The following is a 16,229-nucleotide window of genomic DNA, read 5'->3' on the forward strand; positions in this document are numbered from 1 at the left end:
CACTTTAATTACTTGCTAAACATTGCCTTTTTTAATCTTATTCTATCTTTCTTGACCCAAATAGATCACGGAAATTCAGGCCAGAGAATCGCCAAAAAAACAACAACAAAATTGACGGGGAGTAGGAGCATTTACATTTCCCATATATTCTGATTAACATTATCATTTACGCATAAAATGTATTAATTTATATTTAACCTTCAATATAAATTAATGGACAATATTAACATCTTTGTTAATCACAAAAGATAATTACATACAAAAGTGGGCTATGTTGATTGTAAGTTGAAGTTTGATTGTCGAAATGTAAAATGTAGAATATGTTCAAATAGCCCGCCGATACCAGAATAGTCGATACTTGCCCTAATCGATAGTTGGTTATCCAACACTGAAAAGTGTGAGGCGCAACAGCACGACCAGACAGCATGATGCGATTTCGGTGGTGAAATCGACCGAAACAATGGAAATGCGCCGAATTTTACCTAACACATTCCACATCATATTGCCCGTTATTTAGCCATCATTATTTTTATCCCATTTGAGCAGCTATCCGCCAAAAATATCGAACATCCCATGCGGAGCATTTCGGACTGCGCAGTCTGACCGTGCATGCGCCATCTTGCTGTTCAACAAAGGAAGAGCGAAAACGTGAAATCTGCAGAACGACACAGAACGACAAAACAGAGCATCTGAATCCGCATAAAAGGTAATGCAAATCGCGCAGGTAAACAGTTAAGCAACGCCAATCGATTCTACCTGAGTGCAGCTGGCCATAGTGCATTCCAATATCTCAGCGCAGCGCATCGCATCGCAACGTTTTTATTTCGCAATCGCAGTTGCAGTATCGAAAATACCAGAGCAGAGAAAAGCAAAGGCAAAAGCAAAAAGTGTCTGCGTGTGTGTTTAATTGATTATTCAATAAAACGAAACTACGCAATGCGCATGTGTTTGTGTGCGTCACCAGTTGAAACAAAAACAATACAATAAAAACCATAAAGTACGACATTTTATTTCGAAAACAATTCGTCAGCAAAAAAACCGAGTCGAGAAACAGCTGGAGCATTCGAGCATCTAGTGGGTGTTGACTGTATCTGCTCAGTTGCCAGCTGTGTTTACTGTAGCTTCTCAGTTGCCAGCTGTGTGGAATCAAACTTTTTAAGTGATAGCTTGGCTACATTTGTGTTTTGTGTTTCAGTACCTCAAAAAATGGAGGCGACACTCAGCTCGGGCGGATCATCGAACGCCTCCAGCGAGTGCGCCATGGACGGCGGCACGAATCGCTGCCGCGGCTTGGAGCCCAACAATGGCACCTGCACCCTCAGCCAGGAGGTGAAGGATCTGTACAGGTAAGGTGACCACGTGAGGTGGTGAGCGTTGCTCGATGACTAGTAACATCTATACCAAATCGCCCATATAGGTCCCTCTACACCGCCTCCAAGCAACTGGATGATGCCAAGAAGAATGTGCAGACGGTGGGACAGCTGTTCCAGCACGAAATCGAAGAGAAGCGCTCGTTGTTGGTGCAGCTGTGCAAGCAGATCATCTTCAAGGACTACCAATCGGTGGGCAAGAAGGTGCGCGAGGTGATGTGGCGGCGTGGATACTACGAGTTCATTGCCTTTGTTAAGAAGAGCTGGCACAAGCAGGGCCAGGATGCGGCCACGACCCAGGAGAACATGCAGAAACTGGAGCGATTCCTTTGCGCTGGCATCTTCAACTACAAACGATTGTCGGCACGCATGGAGGAGATCTATGACCTGGATCTGAAGTACTTGATTGATTTTTCCATCATTAGTGACGGCTACATAAGCGACATGATCGGAGACACCAAGGAGACGTCGCATACGGGCACTCACGCGGTGGACAAGAGCCTGGAGGCCGTGTCCTTTGCTCTCGACACCATACACTCATCGCTGCTCAGCCTGGGCGATCTGCATCGCTACTTCCTGGACTTTCGCATCGACAGCAAACTAAGCATAAGCAAAGAGCAGGTGGCCAAGTACTATCTGGAGGCCTTCAAGCTTAATCCGGCCATTGGAATGGCGCAGAACCAGTTGGGTACACTGTACTACGGACAGAATCATGACCTAGACTCCACTTACCACTACTTGTATTCTCTTGTGTGCATCATACCATTCGAACTGAGCGAAAATAACCTTAACAAGCTGTTCGCTAAGCACACCGAATACCTGGAGCAGATGGATCCAGAAAAGCTAGACTTCAGCATCGAGGACTTCTTTGCCCGTTTCTATCTGATTGTGGACATATTTTTCTTCGACAAGGAAGTGCCGGACTTTAACGCCCTGTGCCACTGCGTGCTGATTGATCTACGCAAGATCCTTTGCTCCCAGCAGCTGCGCGTTCCGGAGCCAAGCATCTTCAAGATTGTCTCCATTCTGTTCTTCTGTCTATCCAAGCTAAAGATGATCAACTCACCGAAGGTTTACTCCCTGCACGCCTTTCTGGTGGCTGCCTGTTCCGATCTGATGGACGCCTGCATCGTCAGCATCGAGCAGACGATCCTGGCTCGCGCCCAAGACAACGAGCGCTTCCAGGCGGAGTACGAGGAACGTTTTCAGGAGTTCGACACTGTGGTGCGCAAGTCCCGAAATGAGTACAAGAACTGGCTAGCGGCAGTCGGCGAGTGTGAGCGCAAGGACAAGAAGCTGATGCCACGCCCGCACTCTCTAAAGGATTGCAGCTCGGATTCGCGGGACAGCCAGCACTCCGGCGAGGACGCAAAGACCCAGGAGGCTGCTGACGGCGACAAGATCGGCGAGGCCGTATCCACGCGATCCAGTGACGAGGCCAAGGAGTCCGACCTCAAGACCCCGCTCTCCTGCAAGAGCAAGCGACGTGGAATGCGTCTACGCCGCCGACGCCGCAAGATCGCCCAATCGGACGACAGCTCCTGCTATGACAGCGAAAGCGAACTGGACACAGACTTTTACAGCGACGAGGAGGATTACACAGATCTGAGTTCAAACTTTGACACCGATTTCAGCGACATTGATGCAGCTGATCCTGGGGAGCCATGCGGCGAGGAGCACTATAAAGCAGGTGAGTCTTTGAATCCAAATTTCTTTTTAAACTATAGAAAAGTTATTATGAAAGGTGGACCGTGTGCAACTCATGTTTATTAGTATAAGAAAAAAATTTTCAAACTTATTTTTAAAGTCTTACGATTCCTTTCAGCTAACTACAACAAAAAGGAGCGCAAATCTGTCGGCGGCGGAGGAGGCGGCGGCTTGGTGTACTCCGACAACGAAGACGTCGTTATTGAGGAGGAGAAAATCGTGTACCCCGACGAAGTAGAGCGTAGATCCAACTCACAGGAGGCGGACTCAGAGGAGCTGCTGCGTAGCTTTGAGGTACTGCAGTTGAACTTTAAGAGCGCAGAGGAGGCTCAAAGCAAGCCGGTGGAGGGCGTGCCGGTTGGACCACCGCCCGTCAGCTTTTCAGAGCCACCAAAGAAGCTGGTTTATCGTAACAAGTACACCAAGATCAATCCCAACATAGTCATCGACTGTCTGCACAATGAACCGACCATTAGAGCCCTGAAAATGCTTTTTGACTGGCTACGCATCAACCCAGAGATTCTCATTGGCTGCTATCACTCGAATCCGGAGTTTGTGCACAAGATCATGAAGCTTCTCAACTACTGCAACATCGACATCTTCACCAGGAAGGTTTACTTCGAGCGCGAACTCCTGAACACCGCCAACGTGCGCGATTCACTGGTTGAGTTATTCGATGTCCGGGCCAACGTTCCTCTTACCGAGGACTTTGCTTTCAAGAACTTTGACATCTTCCAGAGCACCCAGATTACACTGGACTGGGAGACCATTATCCGGGAGCGCGTCACTCCCCACGAAGAGTCCATTCTACGTATTTTCAAAATGGTCGACTTTGGCTTTTTCATTTGCAAGCAGAAGAAGTTTAACTACAGGTTCTGCGTCAAGACGCGTCGTTTCACCGAGACCCAAAAAAAGAAGCAGCGGGAGGAGAAGAAAGGAGGCGGATCACGTCGCCGCGAGCGTCGTACCGCCCCGAAGACCAACCGAACAAAGCGGAACGAAGGACGCACACGTCGCTACTCCGATCGCAAGAACGGCATCGTTCGCAAGAGCTACACCAGTAACGAGGAAAAAGACACCGTGGAGGAGTGCCGCAAGGTGCCGCGCAAGGGCTACCTAAGGAATCGAAATGCCGAGAAGGCGGCTGCTGTCATAGCCAGTGCCACGGGAACCTCTGTTGCCGGCGGAACTTCCGCCTCCACGACCACAAACAGTGTCATCGAGAAGCTGAATTTGCAGTCCAGCTCGGGGGCCGACGAAGAGCGCTCGGAGGCCAAGTCGAAGAAGTGCGAGCTCATGGGCAAGCTGTGGCTGCAAAACGAGGTGGAGACATTGGAGGAGGAGCTGCGGGACAGTCCCGCTCATGTGGTGATGTCCCCGTTTGTGGTGGTCGATTCAAAGGCATTGACCGAATACAATGGCATAGTCAAGTCGCTTGTGAGGACCAAGAAGTGCATTGTCCTCATTCCAAATGCAGGTGAGTGTGCACAACTTCGTGTGGGCTGATAAGTCTGACATCAAATCAACGATGTGGAAAGTAACAATGCCATAAAATGACACCTTTAAAACTTCAAAATTTAAATAATCTATACAATCTCATATCAACACGCTAATTATTTCGCGGTATTCCCTGAAGTCAAATCCGCTTTTGTAGTGGAAAAGATTAGGTTCCTAACATTTTAGATATGACTGTAGCACATTTAATTTCCAGTTCCTTTCTTCTATACAATTGTTTTCATAAGTGATAGTACAAGGTGAAAGAGAAAGATCCCATACTAATCGATTATCATTTCCCATTTAGTGCTCAATGAGTTGGATGACTTGAAGAAACGCAGCGAGAATGTTCGCCATGTCATCCGTTGGTTGGAGCAGGAGTTTAAGCAGGGCAATAGGCACTTGCGTGCCCAGCGCGATAACGAAAGTCAGCCGCTATCCCTGCTGAAGATATCACGCAAGATGGGTGAGTTTAGCAAATATTTATCGCACTGGAATGCGCCAGCTAATGGTGTTGTTTTGCGATTCTACCCACAGATCGTGACGCCTCGGTTTTCCTTCAAATTGCCCAGTTCTGCAATCACCTGGTGGCCAACCATGCCGATCCGCACGTCAGTGAACTGCAGAAGAGCGTCGTCACGTATTTGTCCGGCGATAACTTGCATGAGAAGAATCGCCAGCAACAGAACTTCAGCTACACCGGCATCCTTGACTCGATACCCGTACGCTATGCCCAGATCCAGAGCTTCTACGCAAAGTTTAAGGCCAACAAAAAATGAACGGGCCCAAGTGGTGCGGCAACGGTAGCGGGCGCTAAGGCGGCAAAGGCAACTGCAGACCAAATGCAATGCGAGCTAAAAAGGGTGCGAGCGTGTTCTCTCTGTACAACCACAAATCGACATGGAGTTCCAAAGTTAACGAAGGCCGTGGACGACGGCAAAACCAAACCAGCAATCGCTGCTGCAGCTTCGGTTGTGGCCGTGTTTTCCCCAAAAAAAAACTGAAACTGAAACTGTTACCATCAGCGGGCGCAAGATTACCCCAGCCTAGCCTGTGCAGCAGCAGCATTGCGTGGAATTTGCTTGTTGTGTTTAGACCAAACTAAAACAAAATACCAATCAAAATCGTTCACTTTCAACTCGATGGCTACAATGATGACGACCTCCCAGCTAATGTTAAATGGACAACGGCATACGCACAACCTTAAACAGAAAATCTTAGGAAAAAAAATCGTAAAAAAAAAGCAACCAATCAACTTTTCAAGATAACAGCAGGCATGACCTGAGCGGTTCACGGGCAAAAGATCTTTGTGGAACAGCTAATTGTTGGGAGAGCGGGATGGCGGCGACCAGGACGGATCGACCTTTTAATCGGTTATTTACTTGATGTACCACTTCGTATTCAAGATTTCGCATTTCCTGCGTCGGGCTGGACTAGGGATCCAAAAATTCTTGATCTTTCCTGCAGTTGTGTTTCGTTCTCGGTTTGGCAGACAGAGTAAATTTAAATTTTCGCGCTTCTGACTAGGCAATCCGCGTGATCTTCTCCACAAAAACAAAGTATATGGTATATATATATAAAACTTACATTTTAATGCAGTCATAACTAAAGCCTCTCTTGTGGTTCACCAATGCAATTTCCCATCAAAGAATAAAGGAAAATGCCGCACACATGTAAACAAAATTCTACGTCATCTTAAATGTTTCCCAAATTGAAAGCTATGTTACATTTTGTTTGACTAATAAAGCGCCCAACCACAAATATATTGTTTTAATATGGCTTTTGGTTGAGATATAAAGCTGGAAATGGAAAAGGTATAAAATAAAAAGTATATAGTTTAAAATGTTTAATAGATTTTTATTGAAGGGTTTTTCTTTTGTTGTTTTTTTTGTGATTTTCGTGTGCTACTTTTCCTTCCAATTAGATTGAGTTTGTCACGTTTTGTGGTTTGTAATTCGTACAAATAGCGTACACAATATATAGGGGTGTATACATATAGTAATATTTAGATTGATTTATAACTATTTTGTATAATAGTTTTGAAATACTTTCAATTAAATTTTTGTCTACCCAGATTCCGTACCACCAGAATCCAATTTTCTGCAGTTTAATATCTAAAACGAGTTATTTTTGTTTGGAATTTATATAGCAAAGAATTTTGTGGTTTTGGTTCAGCATAAGCTACATTTGGGCGTGTTCATTTGTTTAAACCGATTATCAAGCAATTTCAACTATGTATGTATATAATAGATATATGTTCGTGTATATTGTTTAGCATAAGTTTGTTTTTGGCTTTAATCTTAGATTCATTTTGTTTATACGTATATTTTGCATCAGCTTTTATCTATTGTTTAGGTTGTAAAAGTATTATTCTTCTTACGTGGAGTCTTTTGCAATCTGCTGATGGTTGTCGAAAGTTAAAAGTTACAATAGTTACTAAATAATTGTTTTGCAAACGAGTTAAAAACCTGTGCACGATAAAAAAAAACAATAATAATAGTTTCACGTAATACGAAAATAATAAATTATACACTTGAGATTACAACAAGGCTGTACAGGTTTTCATGGCTTAAGAACTAAACAAACTAAAAGAAAACATAAATAAAACTTGTGAATTTCCATTCAACGCTTGCCAAATAATAATAATATTAAACATTTGCACAACATTCCTAAAAATCTAAACGCTAAACGCTATACAATTTTTACGCTCGAATTTAAACTAAGTCCGTCATGAACAACCAAAACTAATGAATTGTACAATTGCTATGAAAATTCACGTTTCTCTTATTTCAATTATAACTAATTCAGATCACACCCGACACAGACTTCTCATACGGCGTGCCCAACGTGTCGCGTCTCCGGGGCAGGGTGCCACTGGCCGTCAAAGGAGCCGCCTCTGGGCAGCCCAGTCCTTCGAGCAGCTCCACCAGCGCCGTCGTGTCCTCGACATTGTACTGGGGAGCAGGAATGCCGCCGTTTGTGGGCGGAGCGGGAGCCGGAATCGTTGTGCCCGCCTGCGCAGCTGCAGCGGCCTTGATCGACTTGGCGGTGGCCAGGGATTGTGCGGCTCGAGCGTAGGCCAGGCAGGTGCGACCCTCATGATCCGTGTGCTTGATGTTGGCGCCGTTCTGGAAAGAGCAATGCGTACTTGTTAATAACTAAGTCACTTCATTTGGTCTCCAGTTAACTTACCCATATGAGCAGCTGTGCGATGGCCAGATTGCCAATAGCACAGGCAAGCAGCAGCGGAGTGCGCACATCTCGTGCACTGACATTCGCATTGGTCACCTCCGAAGGGCAATTGGCCAAGATCGAAACAATCGACTTGATGTCCGCCCTGATCACAGCCTCGATCAACTGCTGACCCGGACTCGGGCTAGGATGCGCTGTGGATCCGTTGCCCAGTGGGGTCAGGAACTCCTTGGCCTCGTACTTGCTGCGCACCCATCGCTCTTTGTCCTCGCGACTGGCCTGCGAAGTAGGCTTCACCCGCTGCCGCGTGTTCGACTCCCAAACAGAGTTGGCCAGACTGTTGCCAATGGCCAGCATCACGCTGAGATGCGGAGAACTGGTGGAGTATGAAAATATATGTTAGAATGATGATAGAAGTGCTTGAAGTACTTTCAATAAACTTACGGCCAGTCATCCAGTCCCAGAGAGCGAACCTTGGATATGTGCGAGCCGAGGTTGCGGTGCACGCCCGAGCATTCGATGCACATGAGTACGCCCAGGTTCAAGCTAGCCCATTCAGGATCTACGAGGATAAGAGAAGAATTAGTAAATATACAAGTAAGCGGCTTAAAGTTAAACTCACTTGGCGCCCCACAGTCGACGCAGAACCCGTTGCCAGGAACCCGTTGACGAATAGCCAGCATGGCAGCGAGATCAGTACTGGTGGCCTGTTTGGTCTTGCTGCTCTCGATGCTCTGCAGACTCTTGAAGATCTCCTGCTCGACGGCCGCTACCCACTCGTCGCGCTCCTCGGAATTGGCGGCCTCGAAGTGCCACTGCTTGGAGTCCAGCGATACGATGTAGAATTCATAGCCATCGTTGTCGTCCGCCTCGTTTGCTTTCACACTGCTGCTCTTCATGCGGCGATGTCGCTTCTTCACGTTCGGCGTCTGGGCCTCCAGCTTGTTTCCCGCATTGGCCGCTTCTCCGGCGATAAAAGTCTGTGAATTTGAATTGGACATGGCTATGCCCTCGTCCCCGCTCGTCTGCTGTGAGCTGTTCGACTTCAATGGCTCTCCACCGGCGCCAGCTGCTATGGATCCGGCACCAAGTAGGGATAGTTTCTCGCTCAGCTTGCGCTGATTGTCCTTGGCCAGGGTGAGACATCCGAGGCCATCGCTCAGCGTGTTCTGAGCTCTTTGGCCATTGGCCATCAGCGAACTGGTGAGCGCACTGTTCGTGATGATGCTCTTGGAGCCACGAGGCTTCTGTCCCGGCACCTTAACGGTGACGTACTGCAGCGGAATCTCCTTGCCGTGCACATCGTCCATGTAGTCGTGCAGAGAGGGATGATAGGTGAGCTTGCCGTCGTTGCACAGGGTCACGTACTTCTTCTTCCACTCCTTGTTCAAGGACTTGCTGGAGCGCTTGTACAGATAGCCCTGTTTGATGGGAATGGAGCGTCCACTGCCCAGCTCACTGCTCTTTGGCTCCTTCTCCTTGTCGGCCTTTTTCGACGAGGAGGGGATGAAGAGGTTGGAACGTCGCCGGCTCTTGCGGCTCGTCGTGGGCGTCGAGGTGGGTGTGGGCAGCTCCTTTCCCGGTGGTGGCGCCAGATCACGTGGATCACGCAACTGCACCTGGGAGCAATCACCCTGCAGCGAATTGGCCGCTCCGGGATGGTATTTGGTGATGTTGTTATTCTCGTTGGTGGTGGAACTACTGGCCGTTTGCAGGGACCAAAGTTTCTGCTCCGCCTGTGCGAAATCCGCACTCATTCGCAGTGGCAGCTGCTGCTGGCCACGTTGTCCATTGGTGGGCGCCTGGTAGGGAGCCAATCCCAGGCGATTGCCCTGCGGGGTCGTGGGTCTCGCCGGTTGCACCTGTGGTGGCAAAGGCAGGCGCTGCGAGAGGATCTTTTGACAGGCTAAAAGGATTGGGTAACTTTCGATTAGTCTACTGCGGATATGTTATTTGAGTGGCCGGACTTACCATCCTGAAAGACACGCTCCACATTCAGGCCGTAGGTGGCGCAGGTCTCGTAGTAGGAGCAACGCTTCAGATCGCTGGCCAACTTCCTGGCACGGGTGTCGTCAATCACGCGAGGATTGCGCTCGCTGATGGCATCTAAGAAGTTAACAAGTTAATATTAATAATATATGAATGTATGATGTAATGCTGTGTTATGTTAGTTTGGTAGAAATATTTCATATTTACTATTATATAATTTATTTACCTTGCGTTCCGACCAATATCATGGGTATTTCCTGGCCATTCCGAAAATGCGCCATTTTCGTATAGTAGTTGTAGACGGTGTTGAAGCTGCCCTCGTTCTCCAGGCTGAACACGAAGATTACCGCATCCACCCAGCCAGCGAACTGTAAGCAAAAAGACGAAAAATCATATAATGAGTTAAATACGGCAAAGGGTTGGCAGAAAGCTGAGAACGGAAAACAAAGAGAGTCCTGCGAAAACACAGCGCGCTTTGGGACGCGTCGAGTCCTTGACTTTGCGTTGGATTCTGGGGAGGAATGACTTGGATTCGCATGCGGCGTCTGGCGGAAGCGCGCAAAACAATGGGCATATGTATAGAAGCAACTGCTTACTAAGGAGCTGTGTGGAGTTTGGAGTTAGAGTTGTTTTTATTTTTCATCCTTAAATTCAGCTGGGCCGAAGGACTGAGCACACACACTTGAGAAAGTCGCTAATGAAGCACTTGAAGCCTTCTTTCCACTCCGCTCCGCTCCGCTCGCCAGGCAGACGTGTGTTAAACTTTTTAATGATTTTTGTATGCCCCAAACTCACACGCACACACACCACACACCACACACACACACAAACAAGCGCACATACAGTTTGGCAGGATAATGAACTTTTATATGGCATGTAAACAGGCTCTGCTGTTTCTGCGCAGGATTCCCATTGAAGGCGACGCCAGGAAATGGAGTTTCCCAGTTAATATTGATTGACTGTCCTTCGGTACGAATCAATTAATAATGCATCGCAGGCATTTTACCTGAAGCGAATGCCGAAATTATTTATGTAACTCGCTCATGGAGAAGTCGCTGGCACTTTCGAGTTCGGTTGTTATCCTGTCCCGAAAAAGGAGCAGCAGTTCGGCGATAGAAAAAAGCCGCCCGCACGCGACGCCAGTCGACAAACAACTGGCTGCTAGAATGTCCTGGCGACGAGGACACTCGTCTGCGTTGCTGTGTGCTGTGTGCATTGTGTTGTTCTCGTGGTGGGTGGTGGGTGGTTGGACCGACTACCCACTCCCCAAAAACCAACCCTGCCCCCGCCGTCGTGGCCACTTTTTATGATTTGTTGTGAAAAGTTATGCAGAGGAAATAGGAAAGCAAAAACGAAGCACCAGTGCAAAGGGGGTCGCAAAAAAGTTGCACCAACTGGCGACGAAAGGCTCGAGCTCACACAGATACTCGATTGTACGGTGTGTGCGTGTGTGTGTGTGTGTGTGTGCAGGGGGGAGGTGGGGAGGCGGAAGATCCTGTGTGTGCTTACTGCACATATGTATGCTGATGACGAAGAAAAACAACTGCAGATGTAAGCAGGACAATGCGGATCACAAAAGTGGTTCGACCTATAAATTTAGGTATTACTTCTAAATCGAAGAACTATAGTATTATTACGCAACTAACAGCTTTCTAGGTCAAACATTGAAACACGAATAAAATTCTTTCTGTCACTTAGTTCTAGTATCCTATCTGCAGCACCGCGAGTGTGCACCCCCATTTTCCGGGTTTGACAATAAGAAATCGACCATTCTTCGGTCGCATGCAATATTGTTGTCGCTGCCTCTCGTCGTCTCGTGCCTCGTATCTCGTATATGGTATGGTAATGATATCCTTCGCTGGGGAGACGGGAAAAAAGCAACTACAAATGCGCCAGAGTGGCGACAAGTCGACCATTGAATGAGTGATTTTGCCCAGAGTCGGGCGGCGAATGTTTTTGCTATGAGGGTGGGTGGAACTTTCCGGGTTGTTCTCATTTTGGGTGGTTTAGCTACTCTCGACGTAACTTTTGAGGGTTATTTGGACTATGAAATATGAGTTTATTATGTCCCATAAAGCTGTGACTGGCATGAGTTGGCCAAAGAAAGTGATATAAAATTAGTTGATTTTGTGAATTGGAAGGAATTACAAATGTAACGAAAGTGGGAGTTCAAATGGAATGTGTGCATTCAAGTGAAAGGGCTGACTGACAGTTTGACATGCAGCGACTATTATGTAATATGCATTATAGTGCAGTCAAGCGAGAAAAATCGCTTATGAAATGTGTCACAATTGACAGTCGCAAACTTTGGTTGAAGAGATAGCAATTTAAGAACTCCTTTTATTTAAATCCATTCTGGAATGTTCTCTTATATTCCAGTCACTCCCAAACTGTAGCGCGCGTACTGTACCCATCAAACTGTTCCCAAACTGTAAAATCCGTTCCCTAAAACATTTTAAGCCGTAATCCTTTGTTAGGTTCGCCGACGATAATTTAGGTCAATCATCTGCTTGACTTGCAAAAATTCTCCAAACTTATAATTAAAAAGGATAAAAATAAAAAGCGAAAGCAATTTGAATAAGAATCGCTAGCAACGGGTTACAGCACATAGACTGGCAGTCAGTCAGCGGGGTTAGAGCAAGGATTATAGGGATATTATTGGGATTTCGAGGGTCGCGTGTCTGGCACATTTTTTTTTTTTAAGCAACCCCCTAACTACCCAAAGCACCTCCGCCCTCCTGCAGGACACAAAGTCCTATGAGTGTAAATAGAACCGCAAATAAAAAATGTGAGTGAGACTAGTGAAAAGCAAAAGCAGCTTAAAATTTATAATCCTCACTTTCACCCTTTAAGCCGCAGGCGCAGGAGGCCTTCGGGCATTCGGCTGTTGGCATTTCGCATTTGGGGTAGCGAAAATTGCAATTGCGAAAATGCAAATGCGAACTCATGCAGTACATACTACAGTAAGCGATATATCAAAGCCGAGTGCCGAACAAAAGCTCCTTGAGCCACAGAAGCCCCTCGGGGGAATCAATGAGTCAAGGCCCTGTGTTCAAATGTAAATAGCCCGTGGTTAAGTTGCCTTTAATTACGCTACCCAATCTCGGGAAGGCACTACATTGATGTATTGACAAAAGACGAATTCAATTGCATTCGGTTCGCATTCGGTGGCTGCAGGAGGAACTTTTGCAGCTCAGGGGTTGGCAATCAACTGAGATCTCGCCGGTATTGTGTGTTGTGTGTATTTTGCACTGGGCAACCTCTGCAGTTCCTGGACCCAGTTACTGGCCATTCGCCAGGAGATGATGGCCGAGATGATGATGATGATGGTGGTGCGACTGCTGCTGTTGCTGCATCACGTTCTGCCATAATGGCCAACAAAAACTGGACCCCTTCAAATCGCTTATCTGGCATTGCGACAAAGTCTCGACTGCCAAAGGTCGCAGTTGAGCTTCGAGTGACTCATGCCGTGTGACCCGTCCAAAATCCAACTCCCCAAGGTCCAGTCAAGGCAAACTTTCGTGCAATAAGCAAAATTCAACTAAAGGCAAGTTGAGTGGCCAAAACTTGGATAATTGGTAGCGAGAACAAGTCTGAGGGCCACAAAAAGAAAGTTCTCGGCTCGAGCTCTGAGCGTTTCAATCAAATTATATTGATAAAAAAAAAACTAAAACCACCCCCAGAAGTTCTCCCAGTTGATCCCACGTTGACCTCAATTCAAATATTTACAAGATGATAAGGGAAAATTTATTTGTCTACGGCACGGATAACTTAGACAGCAATGTGCTACCCCTAGTCATAAGTCATAAGTCATACATCATATTCCCATTCCCATGAATATTTCATGGGAAAAGCAAAAAGAAAGCCCAAGGACTCACCTGCATTTCGGGAGCTCCACCCTCATCGCGAATGAGCAGCAAGTAGCTCTGGCCGTCGATGAAGACCTCCTTCTTGAACCGCCCACCTTCGGGCGACTCCTCCTGCATGTAGGATCCTGTGAGATAGCGATGCACCAGGGCCGACTTGCCCGAGTTCAGGGAGCCGACGATTCCCAGCCTCAAGTCTGGCACCGAACGAGAAATGGTCCATTCCTGACTGTTCACAAACGAATCTGTAAGAAAACATCAAATCATCATTAGCCCAGGAGTTTCACTTTTACATAATTGGAAATAGAACACAAAAAGTGGAAAACAAGTTCAAGCAGCGCAATTAGCGATGTCGAGAAGACCGAAGAGCGAACTCGTTTCCCTTTTTGACCTACATGTCGCGGCCAAAAGTTTTCAGCTCTCAAGAAACCATCCTCGCATCATTATGCAAATGTATCCTTCGCGAAGGAGTCCTAAATACACATACATCATCCTTCGAGCGTATGTTTAGCCCGCTCGCTTGATTGACAGCACAAATGTTTGCCGGGAAGCTTCCCTTTCAATTTTCGGCAATTGTCAGATGCTTTTGGACAAAAAAAAAACCTTTATGTTGTCAGCTTGCTCCAACACTTTTCTGATTTAAATTAGCTCATTGTCAAGTCACAGTCAGTCAATCAAACTTAAGGTATTCTTCGGGCTTTCAAGGCTTCCAATTGCTCCATAAATGGGTAGCTAATTGAAATGCCTGGCAACCTGATATCAAGGCAGGCCAGCTGCTTCTCTCTCAGCTTTTTCGGAACCTGAAGAGGAGCCATCCGTGCATCACGCCCAAGTTAAACTATCTGCTAAGCCCGGAGTGGAAACACCATTAAGGTGCTGCCATAAATCTTTTCCCAAGAGCGAAGGGCCAAGCCCGATCCATTAGATTTTCAAGTGCCCACGATCAATTTCAATTCAGGAAAAGGGAAAGGGAACACCGACCGGGTGACCGCCTGGCACATACTCCTTTCAATCAGCCCAGATCCGCACACAACTTGGAAGGGTAGAAGGAGTGACAATGGCTGACCAGTTGCATGGTTTCTCGCCCGGCGATGATTTACTGGATCCGGGCGGAGGGTTACGTGAAAATTGCTCTATTATGAGTTGTTAAGAGTTTGCTTAAGTAAACAGTAAGGACTTCTGCCGGCGTTTTTCGATGGACAGCGACAGCGACATGGCCATAGACACAGACATGGACATGGACATAGATATGGATATGTAGGATATATGTACAATGTCGTGGCCGTCGTCTCAAGGGTTTTGGGTTTTGTCACAGGGCTGGGAACTTGTTTTCCTGCCGCTCGTTAATCGACTGAGGCGATGGACAAGACAAGTTCAACTGGTTTGCACTCCTGCCTGCCTCGCTGACCAGAGCGCAAAATTACAAATTAAAACGAAATAAATATGCCTTTTGTTATATAATACTGGAAACACCGAAATAAATCCGGGCAAGATATTGTTGAATCCAATTGAAAGCGATATGGCAGGGAAAAATTAGCGCGGTTTTGCAATTTGCATGCCTTTTTACATTTTGTTTTTTTTTTGCTTTTCTTAGAGCATAATGGAAATGGGTTTTGGATCAAAGATGGCGACTGGTTACTGGTTTCTCGCGGTTCTCATTGCTCGAATTGTAACAAATTGCAGGGGCTGAGTTGCACTACAGACAATCCCGTCTAATTAATGGCTCGTCATTAGCCTAAAGCGCTTAGAGTTACAAGCCAGTTACAAATGCGTCTTTAAGTTTGACTAATGATGTCAAATGTCTGACACCGAGCTGGGGGTTAACTATCACCTGAGGGAATGGAATCGGGATCGGGATCGGGATCGGTTAGGAATAGGAATCGGAATCGGACTGGGAATTGGGATGACGATCGGCTTATGTGTGAAGTTCAAACCGCCAGCCCAGGGCAACCCTTTCTTCTTTCTTGTAACCACTATCCCTCGGAGATGGCTGCATCTTTATCTGTTCGGGATCGTAACTCAAACTCATGTCAAATGTCGCCATCGTTGTCAAAACTCCAAAATATAATTACGTATGCAAACTAGCTGTAACCCAAAAGACGTTCATTCGATTTTCGAGTTTTCCGAGTTTTCCGTTTTCCGTTTTCATTTCCATTTGCATTTCTTGTTCCGGGGGGAGAAAGTGTCCGTGCTTGTTGGTCGAAAGGGGTTTTCACTTCGGTTGGGATTTGTTTTGCCTTTAGTTTTTGAGTTCTGTTTGTTTGTGTTTGTACACTTTGGCCATTGAGGCGATAAGAAGGCTTGGGATTTACAGCTCTTGATGTGGGTTAAGCATTTTAATTAGCGAGCATTATGAAATATTCATATCCCTTTTTGGGAAACATGTATTCCCAACAAACAGCTGACCTCCTGACCCCAAACGATATAGTCGATATAGATAGCTTAGTTTTATGACTGACAGCAGCTGTAGCCAAACTGAACCGAACTGGAAAACCAGACTGAGTTTTATCACCAAGAAGCGTGCCGGGCATCCAAGAAAACTATATGCCTCAATTCTATTTGCCCAGGAGGCGCCAAGGATTGTCAGCGGAAAAGTCGTAAAAATGTTTTA

General features: G+C 46.6%; 2 protein-coding genes across 3 annotated transcripts in view; one reads left to right on the plus strand and one right to left on the minus strand.

The window, feature by feature from the left end:
* Window positions 1–554: 554 nt before the first annotated feature.
* Window positions 555–6,332, plus strand: LOC120444151 (protein SMG5). The gene is made up of 6 exons (XM_039623728.2): window positions 555–706; window positions 1,196–1,346; window positions 1,418–3,060; window positions 3,196–4,554; window positions 4,879–5,037; window positions 5,109–6,332. The coding sequence occupies exons 2-6, from the start codon at window positions 1,207–1,209 to the stop codon at window positions 5,348–5,350; spliced, it is 3,543 nt and encodes a 1,180-aa protein (XP_039479662.1). The 5' UTR covers window positions 555–706; window positions 1,196–1,206; the 3' UTR covers window positions 5,351–6,332.
* A 75-nt stretch (window positions 6,333–6,407) lies between these two features.
* The window catches only part of LOC120444152 (centaurin-gamma-1A), a 63,051-nt gene continuing 53,229 nt past the window's right edge, over window positions 6,408–16,229 (minus strand). For both annotated transcript variants that reach the window (XM_039623729.1, XM_039623730.2), the window contains exons 2-8: window positions 13,631–13,863; window positions 9,979–10,120; window positions 9,735–9,869; window positions 8,386–9,669; window positions 8,208–8,325; window positions 7,764–8,139; window positions 6,408–7,699 (exon numbers count right to left, since the gene is read on the minus strand). In XM_039623729.1, coding sequence (XP_039479663.1) covers window positions 7,376–7,699; window positions 7,764–8,139; window positions 8,208–8,325; window positions 8,386–9,669; window positions 9,735–9,869; window positions 9,979–10,120; window positions 13,631–13,863 — 2,612 coding nt within the window. In that variant the 3' untranslated portion in view covers window positions 6,408–7,375. The remainder of the gene's footprint in view (window positions 7,700–7,763; window positions 8,140–8,207; window positions 8,326–8,385; window positions 9,670–9,734; window positions 9,870–9,978; window positions 10,121–13,630; window positions 13,864–16,229) is intronic.

This window comes from Drosophila santomea, chromosome 2L (assembly GCF_016746245.2).
Source record: "Drosophila santomea strain STO CAGO 1482 chromosome 2L, Prin_Dsan_1.1, whole genome shotgun sequence".
Taxonomy (NCBI): Eukaryota; Metazoa; Arthropoda; class Insecta; order Diptera; family Drosophilidae; genus Drosophila; species Drosophila santomea.

Excerpts from the sequence above, each read along its gene's own strand:
- LOC120444151 (XM_039623728.2), top strand. The coding sequence starts at position 1,207 with ATGGAGGCGACACTCAGCTCGGGCGGATCATCGAACGCCTCCAGCGAG. Across the intron at positions 4,555-4,878 it reads TGTCCTCATTCCAAATGCAG|TGCTCAATGAGTTGGATGAC; the intron begins GTGAGTGTGCAC and ends TTTCCCATTTAG. Across the intron at positions 5,038-5,108 it reads GAAGATATCACGCAAGATGG|ATCGTGACGCCTCGGTTTTC; the intron begins GTGAGTTTAGCA and ends TTCTACCCACAG.